Source organism: Uranotaenia lowii, chromosome 3, assembly GCF_029784155.1.
Source record: "Uranotaenia lowii strain MFRU-FL chromosome 3, ASM2978415v1, whole genome shotgun sequence".
Taxonomy (NCBI): domain Eukaryota; kingdom Metazoa; phylum Arthropoda; class Insecta; order Diptera; family Culicidae; genus Uranotaenia; species Uranotaenia lowii.
The window spans coordinates 173,072,479-173,091,492 of NC_073693.1; the positions used below are offsets into that span (position 1 = coordinate 173,072,479).

At 39.6% G+C, this 19,014-nt stretch overlaps 1 protein-coding gene across 1 annotated transcript in view; it reads right to left on the reverse strand.

Annotated features, from left to right (window-relative positions):
- Window positions 1-820: 820 nt before the first annotated feature.
- LOC129752853 (cell adhesion molecule Dscam2) overlaps window positions 821-19,014 on the reverse strand; it is a 507,703-nt gene continuing 489,509 nt past the window's right edge. The window contains exons 11-18 of the mRNA XM_055748639.1: window positions 12,615-12,734; window positions 12,219-12,392; window positions 9,790-12,153; window positions 9,591-9,731; window positions 9,399-9,521; window positions 2,915-3,117; window positions 2,274-2,578; window positions 821-1,715 (exon numbers count right to left, since the gene is read on the reverse strand). Coding sequence (XP_055604614.1) covers window positions 1,388-1,715; window positions 2,274-2,578; window positions 2,915-3,117; window positions 9,399-9,521; window positions 9,591-9,731; window positions 9,790-12,153; window positions 12,219-12,392; window positions 12,615-12,734 — 3,758 coding nt within the window. The 3' untranslated portion in view covers window positions 821-1,387. The remainder of the gene's footprint in view (window positions 1,716-2,273; window positions 2,579-2,914; window positions 3,118-9,398; window positions 9,522-9,590; window positions 9,732-9,789; window positions 12,154-12,218; window positions 12,393-12,614; window positions 12,735-19,014) is intronic.

Consider the following 19,014-nt stretch of genomic DNA (forward strand, 5'->3'; position numbering starts at 1 on the left):
AATCTGAATTCTGAATCTGAATTCTGAATCTGAATTCTGAATCTGAATTCTGAATCTGAATTCTGAATCTGAATTCTGAATCTGAATTCTGAATCTGAATTCTGAATCTGAATTCTGAATCTGAATTCTGAATCTGAATTCTGAATCTGAATTCTGAATCTGAATTCGGAATCTGAATTCGGAATCTGAATTCTGAATCTGAATTCTGAATCTGAATTCTGAATCTGAATTCTGAATCTGAATTCTGAATCTGAATTCTGAATCTGAATTCTGAATCTGAATTCTGAATCTGAATTCTGAATCTAAATTCTGAATCTGAATTCTGAACCTGAATTCTGAATCTGAATTCTGAATCTGAATTCTGAATCTGAATTCTGAATCTGAATTCGGAATCTGAATTCGGAATCTGAATTCTGAATCTGAATTCTGAATCTGAATTCTGAATCTGAATTCTGAATCTGAATTCTGAATCTGAATTCTGAATTCTGAATCTGAATTCTGAATCTGAATCTGAATTCTGAATCTGAATCTGAATTCTGAATCTGAATTCTGAATCTGAATTCTGAATCTGAATTCTGAATCTGAATTCTGAATCTGAATTCTGAATCTGAATTCTGAATCTGAATTCTGAATCTGAATTCTGAATCTGAATTCTGAATCTGAATTCTGAATCTGAATTCTGAATCTGAATTCCGAATCTGAATTCTGAATCTGAATTCTGAGTTTTATTTCTGAATCTGCATTCTGAATTTTGAAACTGACTTGTGATTTTGATTTCTAATTCTGAACTCTGATTCAGATTTCTTATTCCAATTATTGGGCCTGAATTCTCAATTGTGAATCTGAATCATCAATTGTATGTTCTATATATTGTATCTTGATCTTTAGTTTCGATTTTGGAATATTTATGATCGTGAATGAACTTATATTTTGTTTTGAACTGGATGTTTAGTCTTTTCGTTCTCTTTAAATGTGACTAATATGTTCAAAATTATGAGAATTGGCAGAATGAGCAGATGGCAAAATATTCGTTTAGTATTCGTCGAACAGTTTTTTTTAAATAGTCTAGTGTTTGAAAAGTACTTCCCGAACTTTCGTTTTGTAAGGGTTAGGAAAATTCGTCATAACTTAAACTACTTATAAATCTTTATAAAAACGGTCACAGTCGAAACAGATTCATAAAAAGTGATCGTAAAAAATTTTTCACCTAAAATTCAATACACGCACTTTGAGTAACTTTTCTCTGCGTGTTGTAAGGGACATGCGTATTATTGATAGGTGCATAGCTCTGAATGACCGTTTCGTGAAAAAATTGCCACATTCGTACCTCAATGAGGTGAAATGCTCCGGAACAACGCTTTGATGATGGTGATGATCGATCTTGATCTTAGACCGCGATCGAGTAATCCGACGGATGGGTCGGTTGGCCCGGGGTAGAGTTACCATTGCCAGCTCCAACGGCGCCGGTGGCTATCGAGAGGGCTGCGCCTCCGCCACCCGGACTAGTGCTCTGTTGAGGGCGCGACCACAGAGACGAACGCATACCCAGCTTCAGCTTCTTGATCGTGTCGATGTCGCACTCGGCCTCCGACAGCTCCAGCCTGTCCGGGGTGCCACTCTCGATCGGAACCTGGTGGAACAGCGGACCGCCACCACCGCCTCCCATTGTATTGTCGGGTAAATGTAGTGGTGTAAGTAAGGATCTCATTGTTCCCCTATACATATAGATGTGTGTTTGGTTGTAGTTGTTTGTATTTTTTTTAATCTCAAACAACGTGGTTTACGGTTTATTGATTGGTATTGCAATGGTTTAACAATGAGAAAACGGAGTTTTTAAAACTAGTTAGATTAACTGGTTGTTGAGGAAACCTTTGGGTTTGTTTTTCGTATCCATCATTTTGTTTTTTTTTACATATTCAATTCTTGCGCAGGGTTTAACAATCGTATTAATGGTTCGTTTTATTTTTTTTAATCGGATTTTGATTGTGTTCTATTTATATCTTTTTTTTTGCAATAATAAACAAATTGCCTAATTCTAGATCGGATTGGCACAATTTCATCAACAATCGGAAGATAGACGTGATGGAGTATTGATTGTTCTACTACTGTGTATGGGACGAAACTGGGACGGCATGCGGGGGAGTTGAATCGTCTGAGTATCGTTCGGGCAACTACTACGAGGGGATGCGATTGGCGACTGAACGGTTTTGCTACTGAGTGAGGACTTGTGTCGTGGTGTGGTGTTTGTGTTATGGAGATGAAGGTGATGGTACCTTGATCTGCCACGACGAGGTAGTGATTTCTGTTCTGACATCGGTGACAGGTCGGATGAGGTGCTCGATTGCGTGCCATGATAGATGAGACCTGGAATGGAACGCATGAAATGCTGGTTATAGACGAGCTCGTCATCCCCACAGGCAGCTGGTTGTAGGAGGTCATCCTTACTATGCTTGATCTTGGCATCCAATTGGTTGGACGATTCGGTACGGCTGGACGTTAATTGGTCTTGGTCGGAATCAGACTCTTCGCTCTCGGGCTCAGTTTTACGCGAATGCCTCCGTCGACCTTTGGATGAATTCTATCGACACAGGAAATGAGAAAACAAAATGTGTTAGCACAAGTATACTTCATAGAATTCAGCCTCACGTGTTCACGCAGTTAATGAGCCTCTATCGTGCGCTTAGAAATGAATGCAAAGATTAAGTACATCACAAATGAAGTGTGTAATTTTGAGAAAACAAACAGTAAAAACAAATGAATGTACTAAACGGTCACTGTCCAACGGAAATTTGCCATACTAAATTTGTTGAACAGTGCCCATTACTACACAAAAAATAAGCATCAACTAGAAGCCAATTAGCGTGTGTGTGTGAGTTTTTTTTTCATAAGAGAAAGAAAATATAGTTAAACGCACAATATTGTAGTAAGGCGACTGATTATGAAGTTGTCTTAGTACCGCTGCTGGGGGTGGGGATGCGCATCCCTCGGTCATGGCACGTTCGTGGTACATGAAGGAGTGCAGTAGCGTATTGGCCGGTCCGCTGTGATGGGGTTGAGCTAGGGTGCTTGCTTCCGACAGCTGGAACGTCGCGTATGGCGAAATGTCCTCTGACGTTTCTGAAAGTAGTAATTAACTATTATATTCAATTTCGAAACAAAGTTATGTAGTGATATGACTAGCCACTGTCCCCCTCTCCCTCCTCAAACTGGCCAATACGTCAAACGCCGCCTTATTCGTAGAACGTAGGGCAAGTAGGGGCAAAATTAGCACACCTCTGTCTGGTCATGGTTGTTTAAGACTTTATATGAGGCTACACTTACTGAACAGTAATGGGTATTTGGGAACTGTTAAACGTCAACGCAAAATGAAGTTGGTAAGGACGAGTAACTAACACCTTGACTCAATAAGGTCTTTCCACCTACAACCACGAGAGTGACTAGACGATAGTCAAGTGTTCTAGTTAAATTATACTTATAAAACGTGGAATTAATCAGTAGACATTTACTAATGGAAAGAGCCTAAATCATTTAGAAAATCTACTGAGTCAAGTGAGTGTTCGATATCTATCTATAAATAGTTATCCTATCCTAACCAAAGTTCCCACTTAGGACCCTAAAGGTTCTGGGCGGACATTCCGGCCAAGTGACCCTACCAAACTACGGTTCACACCAGGCGAACAGTCTTGTGAGTCAAATCCTTGGCTCAATCGGAATCATAAGTATCGAGTCCCTCAATCTGACTGGACACGGCATCCATTTTTCACGTGGAAAACGGGCCGGTAGTCAAAACTCCGGGTCTCCAGCCAGTTGGCGTATTCCCCTAGTTGAGTCCATCAAGTTGCAGGTACGAAGCAAAGGACTCAACGAACCCGCGGATCAAGCAGACGCAGCAAGGTTACGGAAGAATCCCTGATCGTGGCCAATATAGGCCAAAACGAAGAAGGCCGGGTTTGCGCTTTCCATACCCGTTACAACTGGCCGGCACTAGTGACAAGCAGCAGGAGCACACTATACACACCCACACTACACAAGAATACATAACAAATTTAATAAAAAAGTCTCAAGTGTTTTTAATTGGACATCCGACCAGTCTCCTAAAGCGAGAGACGGCCTTGAGCCCAAAGTGGTTCTCAAGCTCTAGCTGGCCCATCAAAAGACGGCTGCCGTGGCTTGACCAGGAACTAGGAGCTATTGGCGATCACCTTCCGAGAGAGCAAGTAATATATTGCACATCTTGTTGTAACATATAGAATTATACTTGGTTTATTTTTATTTGAATGAAAACCAATTCGGATAAAAATTTGTTAAAAAGCGGGACACAATTCGCAAAGTATGTAGATTGGGTGTGTATCGACCTGAATGAAATGTAATCGTTCTGCTGTCATCGACAAGAAAATCTGACGAAAAGAAAGAAAATCAAGAAAACAACCAACAACTACACACTGTTTTCTGTTTCCATTGGCGTCCGTGTTTTGCTGTGAAAAGCTCGTAGAGAGCAGAAGCATAAAGAGCCAGTGTGTTCAGTTTTCGCGTCGTTAGAAGTTTTCTATTTCGGCCCAGAAATGTCGAAATAGACGGTCCATTTTTCGAAGAGAGCGAAGCGAAAATTACTCGGTGGATATGCGAAAACACGGGTGAGTTAATAAACAGAAACTTACTTCAAGATCTTCAACTAATTTCGCACATGGAACAGGTGGTTTGATTTTGACCCAAGACTGCCGAGAAGGGCGGCCGGCAATTGGGAAAGGGCAAACCACAATCTCCTGGTGGATTCGTAGAGATACCGGTTAGTTGCAAAAACAAAAAAAAGGCGGAGACCAAAACTAATTCCTCCATTTTCATACATGCGAATATCGACAGACTCGCGTCGCTAGCAATCGGATCGACTTTACCCCCGGACTGTCGAGAAAGACGACCAGTAATAGGAAAAGTGCCAACCATCATTGCTAGAACCGTATGAATACGGTGAGTCTAAACAACGAAAAATTATTGATATCTTGAAACAAATTCCGTCATCTCTGAGTCCGAAGAAAAAGAACGACGAACTCGCGAAACGAAGCAGGCTCGGAAACAAATTGGAAAAGCGCCAACAAAATTGGCAATAGAAAACGGAAAGAAAAAAAAAATGTCTGAGCTGTATTCTAGAGAATTTTGAAGACAGAAAAGTTGTACACTTTTGCTGAATATACTGTATAAAAATTTTGAAGTTTAAACGAGATATCTTAAAAAGACTTAACAAAAATAGTCATAATGAACTAATTATATCTCCTGAGTTTGGTTACATATTTTACAGTTTTGCAATCAGAAAAGTATCGCCTTTAAAACAATATACAACTCAAAGTGGCCAATCTTTATTGTGTAAATGTCAATAGAAGTGAGATAAAAATGAAGTTTTTATACTAATTTGAGCCCATCTACCATCTCAAGTCCAAGTGGTTCAAGTAGGCCTACTGTTAGGAACCCTACATGTTGCAGCCTAATAATAACCCGATCAGGAGAGCATATCAAAATAAAAACTCAAACGTATCTCACCAAGATATTTACATCTGATTCAGTTATGATTAGGTACTCTAAATTTTCGATTTCAAGTTTCTCCAATCTGAATTATATCTTATTTTGATTAACAGACTTGAATGGGGTTGAGCTCATTTTCAATCACAAAGATTTTTTTTCGGATTGTCCTAAAATAAAATGATTATATCATATTTTTATATACGTGCAACTTTTTATGAAACACGGACATCGAAGTCAACGGCCCAAACCGTGCATTAATGAGTTTCGCTCAACAGCGATCCATAAAATTGAGTTCTATTTTTGGGAAACCAAAAATGGAGCATGTTTTTAGCATATAATGTGGTTTATTGACATTCCACTAGAAATTTTTCTCAAAGCATTCATATCTTGAAAAGTTATAATTTTGATAGGTTTTGTTCTGTCCAATATCAAACTATGCTATCTAAATGAGATATAATCTTGATATGAGCATATCTGAAATTGATAAAATTTAGCTATGATCGCATAGATTTTTTGATATAATTTGAGATATTTTAACATCCTACGAGTACTGAATTATAACTAATTTTGATAGACAAAAATTAAGTATCAAAATATCTCATTTTGATATAATTTTGATTTTTCCTCCTGATCGGGAATAGTTATGCTCAAATTTGTATAAAAACTTCACTTTCGGCTCACTTTTATTGACATTTACACTATGAAGGCCACAATTGGTCACTTTGAATTGTACATTGTTTTCTAATTGAAAAACTGTAAAATATGTAACCGAACTCGTCCGAACTCAGGAGATATAACCAGTTCAAAATGACTATTTTTGTTAAGTCTTTTTAAGATATCTCGTTTAAACTTCAACATCTTTATACAGTACATTCAACAAAAGTGTACAACTTTTCTGTCTTCAAAACTCTCTAGAACATATTGCATATGAAAAATCACGCGCAAAAAAGTTATGTTTAAAAAACTGAAAATTGATGTTATTTTTCTAAAAACTGTCATAACTTTGAAACGATTAATGTTACAGCTATGACTTCTTTAGCAAAGTTGCTAGAATTGGTACAAAGTTAGTTTTTCTAACTCACTACTAGGTGGATTAATCAATTTTTCAAAAAACTAATTTTTTAGCCCTTGTATCTTTTAGCCCTTGATCATTTGTCTCGAAGACACTATAGGTCTAAAAGGCATAGTTTCGGCGGAAAATAGTTTTGATCGCCTTTTTCATATTTTACCCCTGTGCGTGTGCGCTGACGGAACTGTGTCCGAGGGCTCTCTTTTCCTCTTTTCTATTCTCTCGTCTCAAGCAAAAGCGAACGACATCACGGTAGATTCGTCGACTCCGGAAGATTCGAGAGTGCGAAGGAGCCGGCATTCAGATGCACCATTCTGCAAGGCCCTTGTAGGAGATGGAAGTTGGCGTTCAGAATTGGATCTCAACCACGTTCATTCGGAGGGTTGCGACAAGAAGCGGATCATTCGTTTGTTCGGTCGAAACCAATCCCTATCGACAGCAACTCGGTTGCTCTCCGGGGAGCGCCGGTATCATTCACTATGTTCACTCCGCTATCTGGTGGCGGAAATTAGAAGCGCTAAATCGAGGGACTTGGCAAGTTAAGCCCCGTCCACACTCGGCAACTTGAACTGCGATTTCGGTCGCTGAGACTTGTTTCTGTTTTCATTTGATGAGATGCACGTCTCAAGCCTCCCGGAAAGTATGGGAGACCTTCAGCAACCAAGATGTAAACACAAACAAGTCTCAGCAACTGGAATCGCATTTCAAGTTGGCGAGTGTGGACTAGTCTTTAGCAGACAACTCGACCGAAATCAATCCCTATCGACAGCAGCTTGTGTTGTCCGGGGAAGGTCGGCGTCCACAGTCGAGCCACGGTCATTGTGTACGGAGTTTTGGGAACCATCGAATTTCCATCGACAGCAGCTTCATCAATGTTCGGAAAAAAATGATGTCTGTTACCGAGCCATGATTGTTTCATCCGGACCGTCGAAAACGATCGGATTATGAAATTCCTCATCAACAGCAACTTAATTATCGTCCGGAGAGTCAGTGGTCATTACCGAGCCATCTGGTGGCGGGTGTCGGTAGTGTTCGACACTATTCTGGAACGAGCAGGTGAAATTGAACCATCCTATTGAACCAAAAGGGCCCAGTAGTAAATCGCCATGCTGCTAGCTTTAACGGCAGCTATGCGCGCCAAAAAACATAGGGCAGCATTGGTTCCTAAGACGATTAACACAGGGTCGAGCCAAAGTTGGTCCTTGGTTCGAGCTCTTTTCCCGACCAACAACCATCAGAGTAAGCGGTCCTTGGGACCATGTCAGAGGCCTAAGTGGCCTAAGTAGTTTGTATGGTTAAGCAATTGGAAATTAGTTCTAAGTCGTTATGTCGTAAAAATACAGTCCACTAAGTTTGTTAATGTTTTGGAATGAGTGTGTTTAATTCCTACGAGAAATATCTGAGGCTATTGCTGAATCCGTCAGGGGCGATCCTGAAAATTTGGTTCTATCGAACCGGATTAAAGAATCCAAAAAGCGATAGCTTCAGCAAGTGTGAATGTGAAACTGTGTGAGTTGCTTCCTTCTGCCAAAAATGGTTACTGTTATGAAGAAATTAATCATATTCAATGTGACTTTAAGTTCGATGTTATGTTAACAATATTCACAATAGTAAATGGAATCCCAAGTATTGAGATGCATTTGTGTTAGCGTTTTGTTGAAAAAGAAGTTCTATTCCAACCACCAATCGAAAACATCGTGATTTACAACCCGTCCGAAACCCCATAGAAGGGAAAAAATACTGATTCCCCCATGGTGGGAAAGTCAAGTGCAGTAAAGTAGAGTTTTAAAGAAAAGTTTGAAAGAGTGTTTATTTTTCAAGATTTGCTGATTTTTCGAGGCTCATCCTGACAATCTGATAATGAATTTCCCTGGTGTTTTAAAATATGCTTGATTTTGGCTGATTTTTGCGAATGTGATGAAAAACGGGTAGTAAGGAACTGGATTAGGTACCATTGCTGAAGTGAAAAAGTGAAAATGTGGCTAAATCAAAGCAGATTCCCTTTCGATTGCTATCATTCAGTATAATTTATCAACCAAGTAGGCTCACGTACATATTAGAGTTAAAATGTGGAGCAATGACAAAAAAAAGTCATCACTTTGATCAAAGTCTCTATAATAAAAAAAAAAAAAAAAAAAATCACTTTGAGAGAAATTTCTGTTACTTTGACGTAGCCTGATTTTTATTTCACCAGATCCCTGATTTTATAAAAGAAATGTTGACAACACTGCTAAAAGCAGCAACAGCGTCGGGTGGTCGTTTGCTCCGTGAGCTTCCGGGGTGTGTTAGCTGGTTCTCGGAAGCACATTGCCTGGTGGCGAGCGTGAATTGTGGTCAGCAGATGACGGTCGTACTCAGCAACACTTCGGAAGGGCCCGTAGCGTTGAGCAATTCGTCGAATGGAATGATGTGCAACAAGCGTTATGCGTAAGTCGAAATATTAAGATCTCTTTTAGAAGATGAACATGAAAATTTGGTATTTTGGATGTTGCTTAGAGATAGCAATTAAGTTTCTTTTTTTCTACATTTAACGAGCTAGCCGGAGCCAAAAAGGAAGAAACACCTCTCTTCTTCTTAGCAAGGCCCAACTTCATTCAACATGGTTCATAATTTTGCCTATGACGGTGATCCTTATTTCACAGATGCTTATAATTATTTTAAGAGGGCTCTTTGCCTATTGTGTCCTAGAGGGTTGCTCAGTTTGCCTCACACAGTGCTTTTGAAACGCGATTATCTGAATGATTGAAACTCTTCGAACTGCTCGATCAACGAGCGCCTAATACCATAATACACTTTCAGATATTATTCTACTCACCAGGAATCTTGTCTCCAGCCTGCAGCGCCACCTTGTGGATCGTCGCGTAGTACCGGTCCCGTTGGGCATCTGTGCTCTGCTGGCTGCCGTCCATCGTGTCCTTCCGTTCGCGACCGCGTTGGCCTGGGAAGTAACGAGGAGGAGCCCCGTCAGACCCATCGTACCCTAAACAGAACAAGACAATATACTCACGATATTTGTAGCAAACTACCGTGAAGGCTATGCAAATGATAGTGGCCGTAATCGTGATGATGATCGGAATCAGCAGCTGGATGTTGTTGTAAAATATCGGAGGCCGATTGCCCCGGTGAATCAAATCTGGTGGTGGTGGATCTGGGAATGAAAGCAATCGGTTAGGTTTGTGTATGGTCAAATATAGTCAATGACTCACCTCCATCTTTAGTAAGTGTGATAAATGTGTATTCGGCATTGGTTGAGCCGGCTACATTGTGAGCTTCCATTTTCAGTTGATACGCGGTAGTCGGTAGCAATCCCGATAGAGTGAATCTTCTCTGCGGTTTCAAGGCGTTCGAAACCAAGTGCCATTCGTCGTCCAGGCTGTTTGAAATTGAACGATATTGAAGAACGTAATAAAGAATGGGGCACCCATTGTCTGGCCAACTATTGAGACGTAGCACTACAGCAGTGGAGTTTGGAGCAATTAAGACCGAGTTAACGGGTACGCCTGGAGGTTGCCCTTGAGTTTTTACATTGAGCATGGTGCTGGCCGGGGATGGACCTATTTTGTTGTGAGCAACCAGATATATTTGATAGGTGCTACCGCAGAAAAGACCCTTCAGCTCGTGACTGGAGGCATGCCTGGAGAGCTGCATCTCCTCTAAATTTCCGTGGAAGCGTCGATAATGTAGTGAGAACGCTGTTATCGGTGCATTTCCTGTAGATCCAATTTTCCAGTGTAGTAGTATGCTGCTAGAGGTAGCACTGGTTATGTATAGGACCGGTGGCCCTGGAGGAACTTGTACTAATAGATTGTGCGTGAGACGATCGGTTCCTATTCCGTTGTCCACCTGACAGGTGTAGTTTCCGGTGTCTGTTGTCTGTAGCATGGTGATGATGATTTCGCCAGAATCTAGAATTTGAACATTGTGATGTGAGCCCGACCGCAGTAGAATATCGCCCTTGAACCATTCTCTACGAGGTTGGCCTACAGCCATACAGTTGAGGGAGGCCGAAGTCTTCCACGGACGGATTGTCAGACCACCAAAGGAAACAATCTTGGCCGGAACTCTGTTCGATGTCATTTGAGATACCACTTGAGTGCTTTTCCCCTCTCCGACGCGTGTCGAAGCCGATATCCAGAACTGGTATTCAGTGTGGCTTTGAAGCTGTTTCGCTTCGTAATGAAGTTGATGTGGCAGTAGATTGCGTTTATCATTACTTAGTTCTTCGCGACCGTTGACGGCGCGGATGTAAAGATTGTACTTTGTTATAATTCCGTTGGGTTCGTTAGGTGGTAGCCATGATACGTATAATGACGATGGTGAGCTTATAGCTACCTTAACATCGAATGGCGCTTCCGGGGCGTCCTCTTCGGTATGGCAGAATGAAGGTGGTGAGATGACGCCATCGCCCATTCGAGTATATGCGAGTACTTGAACACTGTAATTGGAAAACTTCCGCAAACTGGTCAGTAGCATAGTGAGGGCAGTGGTTTTGCGTGTTTCCATGTCGCCATTGCTAATCAACTCCTCAGCGGCAGATTCGTAGAATACTTTATATCCCTGCAGTAGACCGTTGGTGTGGTGAGCTTGCGGAGGCTGCCAAGATACCTGTATCGAGGTGGAGGTTAGTGCAGCGCAGCGAATGTCCTCAGGTGGTTTACTGGGAACGTCTTCCATAGTTTGAGCTGTTACAGGTTCTGAGAGAGGACCTGGTCCGACTTGATTGAATGCTTGAGCGACTATTGTATATCTTGTATACTTGGCCAAATTGCCCAATAGGAACTCACCCGTCCCATCTTCACCGTCTCCGGATATCGATGTAAAGTTATAGTTGTTTGAGTTGGTGTGCATTGATCTATACCCTATGTTATAGCCCTGAATTTCTCCATGTCTCAATTCGTAAGCCGGTGGCATCCAGTTGACTAAAATTTCAGTGGAGGAAACTGGCCTTACTGAAAGATTGAGTGGAGCACCTGCTGGTCTTTGTGGTTCAGTTTTAATGAACAACTCTTGACTAGGAGAACTTCTGCCTGCTGGACCTTCAGCAATGACTCTAAATACGTAGTTAGTTGCTGGTTTTAAATTTTCGATCATGGTTGCATATTGTGGAGGATCTCCCAGTTCCATATACATCCACTGACGATCAATTTCCTTGTATTCGACAATGTACTTTGACACTTCAGCCGCGTCACCTCCGCGTGGTTGCCATTTCAAGTTAACCGTTCTACTAGTTACCATCGATGCCTCCAGAGAGGAAGGTGGCTGAGGTGGTTCTTGCACTTGCAGTTGAACTAATTGCTGATCCCTTCCGTACAGGTTGCTGGCTTGACAGAAATAAGCTCCACTATCACTACTTTCCACACTTGATATTTGAACTTCAGCATGAATTCCTTCTGGTGTCGCATCCTGTTTTATCGAAACTCTATAATTGGTGGAAGGGTTGAGTTCATGTTTACCATTCCTAAGCCATACCACATTGATGGGTTTGTCGCCTTTAACTTCACATTGCATTATGGCAGTGTCCCCTTTTTTGACTGTAACCATCTTGGACTGTCCAGCAAAGTATGGTGAAGCTAAAAGTAAGTTACGTTCATTATTTTCCTCTTCCGCCGAGTAAGCTCAACAACAATCAACTTACAATTCACTTTCAATTGGATGACTTTCCCAATACCTGTCCCGATGCCGTTGTGTGCCTGACACAAATAGAATCCTTCCCGATCTTCTTTCACGTGCTGCAGCAGAAGCGACCCATTTGTCAACAGTTTTGTGTAAGGTCGTTCCCGAACCTCTTCATAGTCTCCCGATTTACTTCCTGCGAGAACAAAGGGAAAAAGAAACATGGAGACATTCAAGTGTATAAGTAGAAAATAGTCTTGCCAATTGGAATTAAGGGGCACAAAAAACGTTATAGACATTTGGCTGGAATTATGTCGAGCAGGAAAAACCCGCCCTGGCAGCTGAATCGTATCTTGCTTGTGGGTAACGCGTGATTTATGCTATTATTGCTAGTACTTGTTCCAAAAGTTGGGCTCACCTGTTGCTTTCTTCCACTGAATCGTTGGGGTGGGAACTCCTTGCGCTTGGCAGTGTAGAGTAATGTGCCGGTTTCGTTCCACGCTCACGTCCGTCGGTTCGACAATCCAACGGGGTGGAACTGGTAGTTTTTTGTTGTTGTTTTTGCCGGTTGTAATGTTCCGTGGATCAGCGTGTTTTATTTCAAAGATGGAATGGGAGAGACCGTACGGAAAAAAGAGGACGACAGACTTGCTATTAGACGAGAAAGTTGTTGAAAGTTTGGGAAATTTTGCGGTATGTTTTCCGGAGCTTGTTTCACCGAAATCAGTGAAGCATATGGTTTTTACCGAATCAATTCTGTCCCGTTGATTCATGGCGTATTTCAAAATTTTCAAGTGGTCAGTTATCTTTTTTGTTCTAAAATTTTCAACATGCATTCTGAAGAAACTTATCAGAGAATACGCCACGAGCCAATGGTCAGATTAGTGTTAGTTCTAAATTTTTGTTCTCGGTTTCATTCGGAAGCGGTGCTTGGAAAGACTATATCACAGATTTTACGGGATTCCATTCTCGGTGTGGTGCGGAAGTGCGGATTTTTTATTTGGAGGCACGGGTGCAGTTATGTTTATTTACTTTGAAATTCAGTTGGCTGGTAAGCGCGTGATATCACATACTTTGAGCGTATTGTTGCAGTGGGATTTTTCGAGCGGCAGTGTGGCGGCATGTTACAACATCACGGACAAAATTTCATATTCTACGGTAGCACGTTTTGTCGAGATATATAATTATCAGTTCTGGGAAAAGCACAATCTGGTGTTTTCAAACAGGATGCATGAAACAGGTAAAGCTCAGCAAAAAATACCATGGATACAGCCAGCGGTTTGTGTTACACCTTTCGATTGGAAAATACATCACTTTGGTACGAAGTGATGTTCTTCTCTATGTTTTCAGTAGTATTTGTATGGTGAGAGTTTGAAAGGATAACAATATTGTTTGTAAATTAAGCAAACAAATTAGAGTCTATCTTCTGTAAGTTGGAGTAAAATTTGTTCTTATAAATTGAAAGTGATGTTTTATCTATTCATAGCCTAAAACGAATAATCCATCGAAGTGGCTCCTTAGAGTGGTTGATGCAAGCTGTTTTGAAATCGTTTTAATTTGGTTTTACATTTCATTCACAATTTAAATTAATGATTAATGATTTTTGAAACTCACATGCCTTTTTAATATTGAATAATAATTTACCAAATATGAAAAAAATAGAAAACATCCTGAGTTATTGTTTGATATTTATTCAAAGTTCTCAAACTCAATTCTTTGAAATCCTATTAAAAAAGTTAAACATAAGTTCTTATGCAGAATTCAAACATTTTTAAGCTTCAAAATGGGGATCTAGAATTGAAAATTTTCTGAGTTTTCAGGTTCAGGTTAATCTTTTTTCACTTTATTCACATTTTAATTCGACTTTGCAAGTCGGATTTAAAGTTTGAATAGAAATTATAAATTGAAACTCAAAACGTAGGAATTAAAATTATAGATTAATGATTGAGATTCTGAAATAAATTTCCATTTTTAACTCGCAATGAAAATGTTGATTTGGAATCTTAATTCAGGAATCGTTTTTTTTTCCTTATATTTTTTTCCTTATACATATTCAATGAAAATTGGAAACAGATCCGAAATTCGAATACTGAGCTCAGGTCACAATCTAGATTTAAAACTAAAATGTATTTAAAATTCAGATTCAAATTCTTCTCGTGAATGAGTTTCACATTCAAGATATAATTATCAAGATGACTATTTCGTTGGGAAATTCAAATTGCAATCGATCGCATACTTGTAATTTTGATTGTTAGTTCAAATTCAAATTTCAAATTCTTCACCAAGTAAAAACTGAATACCGTTAAATGGGGTGAATCAGGACAATTTCTGGACTATTTCCGTAATATTTCTGTCAAATGAGGCTTTTTAAGCATTTTGTTCTCCTGAACCAACCTCAATTAAAAAAAGTTGAAAGGGGTTTTCACTATCAATTTTAAACTTTAATTTTTGTTCTCCCCCAAAGTGGAGTGACAGTTGTTTGTTTATTGAGAAAATCGTGTTCTTAGAAACTGCTCAACATTAAAAATTCGTTCATTTTAGCTTTCATCATTTAGAAGACAAGTTAGTGCATGGTTTTTCGATCTGCAGATATTTTCATTAAATTTTGCGAGCCCGAGTTATCATCCAGGGGCAAAAAAATCTAAATTTTCCGATGAACAACTTTGTCGAAGACCGTTACTTCGTATTTTATCAGATAAAAAAAAATGGTTGTAAATGGGGACATGTCTTTTGATATGGAAAAATAATAAAATCAATTGACATCACTGCTGGGTGCCTAGCGAGGTCGGTTCAGATCCAAAAATCCAATGCAAAAACTCGTTTCTGATGACCCTGAAAAAACAACCTTTAATCTGAAGCCTTTTTCAAAAGAATCGAATGGCTATCGACGGAGAAATTAATAATTTTGATTGCCATTCTATATAAAATTGCCAAATTCTCATAACTATTTTTGTTGGTATGCAAGCATGCTGTGTAGGTACATACACGGAGCTTCGAAGTGAGGTTAAGCGCAATGGCCTACCTGTTATTTTCCATGTACTAAAGGGTGATGTGGTCAAAATTTGGTCAATATCAACTTGACGTATTTCTTTCAATTTGCATTTAAAAAACCTGAACATCCCTCATTTTGAAGGTGTGTGTGTGTGTAGAATGTTACTCTTATTTTGATTTTGGAATTCACTCTTCAGTTGTCAAAATGCAGTCCAAGGAAGAAGAGCAGCGTATCAAAATTTAGCTCGCGCATCGCGGAAAATCCGAGCTACTCGCACGGAAAGCTGGCAAAATCGCTAAAAGTTGCCAAATCAACCGTTACAAATGTAATTAAAGTATTTAAGGAACGTTTGTCGACAGCCAGGAAGTCTGGATCGGGGGTAAATCGAAAACCGGAAGCCGCTGAGACGACATCTCTCCAAGATGCCGCAAATAAGCTGGGTGTATCGTCTACAACTGTGAATCGAACCGGACTATCGACTTACAAGAAGGTAGTGACTCCAAATCGCGATAATAAACAAAATACGACGACCAAAGCGCGATCCCGGAGGCTGTACACGACGATGCTGACGAAGTTTGACTGCGTGGTAATGGACGACGAAACCTACGTCAAAGCCGACTACAAGCAGCTTCCGGGACAGGAGTTTTATACGGCAAAAGGAAGGGGAAAGGTAGCAGATGCTTTCAAGCATATGAAACTGTCAAAGTTCGCGAAGAAATATCTGGTTTGGCAAGCCATCTGTACCTATGGCTTGAAAAGCAGCATTTTCATAGCTTCCGGGACTGTCAACCAAGAAATATGCGTGAAAGAGTGTTTGAATAAACGTCTGCTGCCTTACCTGAAGAAACACGGTTGTTCCGTACTGTTTTGGCAGGATTTGGCATCTTGCCATTACGGTAAAAAGGCCATGGAGTGGTACGGCGCCAACAACGTGTAGGTTAGACTGCCCCAAATGACCCGACTTTTGAAAAAGTTATACGCTGCAGGCTTAAACTGATCCTGGGACTAGTACAAGATCTCATGCCAAATTTGGGCCAGATCGGACCATGGGAAGGGGTCGCTCAATGAGCTTGAAGTTTGTATGGGATTTTAAGACATTTTGTTCGAGAGAAACATGGAAATCCAGTTTTTCATCAATAACTTTGGTTCCCGTCGGCCGATTTCTTTCAAAAATGGGTTTTCTTAAAGCTTAAATTATGACAAATATTTCATCCGAAGACATGAACATATCGATAAGAGTTAAGATAAAAAAGTTATAAGGCTTCAAAAATGGGCTAACTTTTTTAAGGATGGTATTCATCACTGTTAATGAGTCGGGGCGGTCGAACATATTGACGCCTCATTAACAGTGATGAATACCACCGTAAAAAAAGTTACCCCATTTTTTAAGCTTAATAACTTTTTTATCTTAACTCTTATCGATATGCAGTCTTCGGATGAAATATTTGTCATAATTCAGGCTTTGAGAAAACCCGTTTTTGGCAGACGGGAACCAAAGTTATTGATGAAAAACTGGATTTTCATGTTTCTCCCGAACAAAATGTCTTAAAATCCCATACAAACTTCAGGCTTGTTGAGCGACCCCTTCCCGTGGTCCGATCTGGCCCAAATTTGGCATGAGATTTTGTACTAGGCCTAGCATCAATTTTAGCCTGCAGCGCACAACATTTCACAGGTTTTGAATTTCCCATACAAATTTGAGACAGTCTAATGTAGGTGGTTCCCAAGGACAAGAACCCTCCCAACACGCCAGAGCTCCGCCCAATTGAGAAATACTGGGCTATTGTCAAGCGGAACCTAAAGAAGTCCTAAAAACCTGCTAAGGACGAGCAGCAGTTCAAGGCAAACTGGCTTTCTGCTTTGAAGAAGGTGGGTAAGGTGGCTGTACAAAATCTGATGGCAGGGGTTAGGCGTAAGACCCGGCAATTCGGATTTGGAAAAGCCTAACTGAATATTTTTCGTGAATTTCATACTAATTAAACTTCAAAAAGAAATTTAATTTGATTTTTTAAATAAACGATTTCACCGATGTACACGCGTTTTCCCTTGACCAAATGTTGACCGTATCACCCTTTATGAGCGAGGTCAACCCTCTGGCAACTTGACAGTTCGGTCGAGTTTCGTGTTCCTGTTTTAAAATCGCAGATGTCGCATGTGTACCGCTTGTTTACATACTTTTCAAGCCATGTATAAATAAATAAAGGATTCATCTTTAAATTCGGTGCGAACCAGGGAAATTCATAACTTTCGAATAAACAAAAAAAGTTTCAATCGAAATTATCATTCTCGTTCCATGTTGTGCCTGTCTATTTTTTGTATAGGAACGGTATTTCCAGTTTCTGCAATAATGTGATTAAAAACTGTCGGATAAAAACTGTCGAATATCCTTAAATTGTTTTGGTCACCAGACCTAATGAAGGACACATAGATTAACGTCCTATTCGTTTGCTTTGACTGAACCTTTGAAAACGAATTCACTATATATTTAGCTAAGCTAAAAATTTTAAATTCGAAATATTCTTTTTATTTATTAAATCAATTAAAAGTAAACATATTTCAATATAGGTCCTTCCGACATGTTAAGTAGCTTAATTTCCAATTTGACAGACATTTTTTTCCCCCAATACTAAGTTCCGATCTTCGACAAAGTTGTTCAGCGGAAAATTTTCTTGAAGAGATTTTATAAATTTTCATAATTTCTATAAGCAGACTCGATTCCACAGACGAAACAAAAATGATGTTGATTTTTCAGTACAAAATATTCAATTTTTCCATACAAACCTAAATGTGCAAATTTAATCATGAACGTTACTCAAAAATTTTGCAAAAATCATAGATGAGTTTGAAACCAAAATAAAGTTTTTTAGACTCCAGGGTTTGAGAAATTCAAAAATTACCCTAAACGATATTCGGATCACAACAATTTTTCCCATTTGCGTCCCGATTTACCTCCATGTCCCTACTCCCCTCATTTTACGGTATATAATTCTGCTGAAAATTACAATTTTTTTTTTCATAGCAAATTTTGCATAAGTGGCTCCATAGAGTGGTTAATTATTTCAAGGCATCACAAAATTCATTTTAAAACAAATTTTGTTCTCAAGCTATAAATGAGTTGTTTATTTTCTTCTATGAAAATTCTGACTTCTGTTTGTGAAAAATATTTCTATGCGTTGGTGGTTTTAGCATTTGTAAGTGTTAAGTGTTAAGTTAATGGAATCTCTTCGAGGAAACATTAAATTTATGTTCGTTAATTGTCTTTTCTTTTATTGAAATGCATTATTTGGTTGTTAAATCTAACTAACTTCACACTGTATTCAAAGGAACGATTCAAATAGTTTTGTTTATTCCATTGATGACCTCGGGAGTTCATCCAGTGTAGGTACATACTCAACTAATTGAGCGCTGACAATTGTTTCTCTCCCATACAAATACTGCTGATGGAATCTGTCAGGTAGCGTTACTATAACAGGATTAGTTTCGATCCGATCGCCGTTGATTGCACCTTTCAATTGAGGTGAATTGAGAAGTGCAAACAAACTGCATGAGGTTGTCAACGAACTAAAAAGTCGATTGTTGCAGCTTGCACTACTGATTTGTGCAGGACAATGTCAATGTTTTTTTTTCCTAAGAAACAAGAGATTGGCGGATTGTTTTGTTTTGTTGTTTTTTTTTGCTGTTTATACAATTTGATACAGATGGCCAGAAGCGGTGCAAGCAAAGGATTTATTTTCTAGTTACCGTTATCAGCGCTGGGGAAGAATCCATCTAAGAACAAAGCAAATTAGTCACAGGGCTTGATACTGGGAATTGGAGACAACTGCGC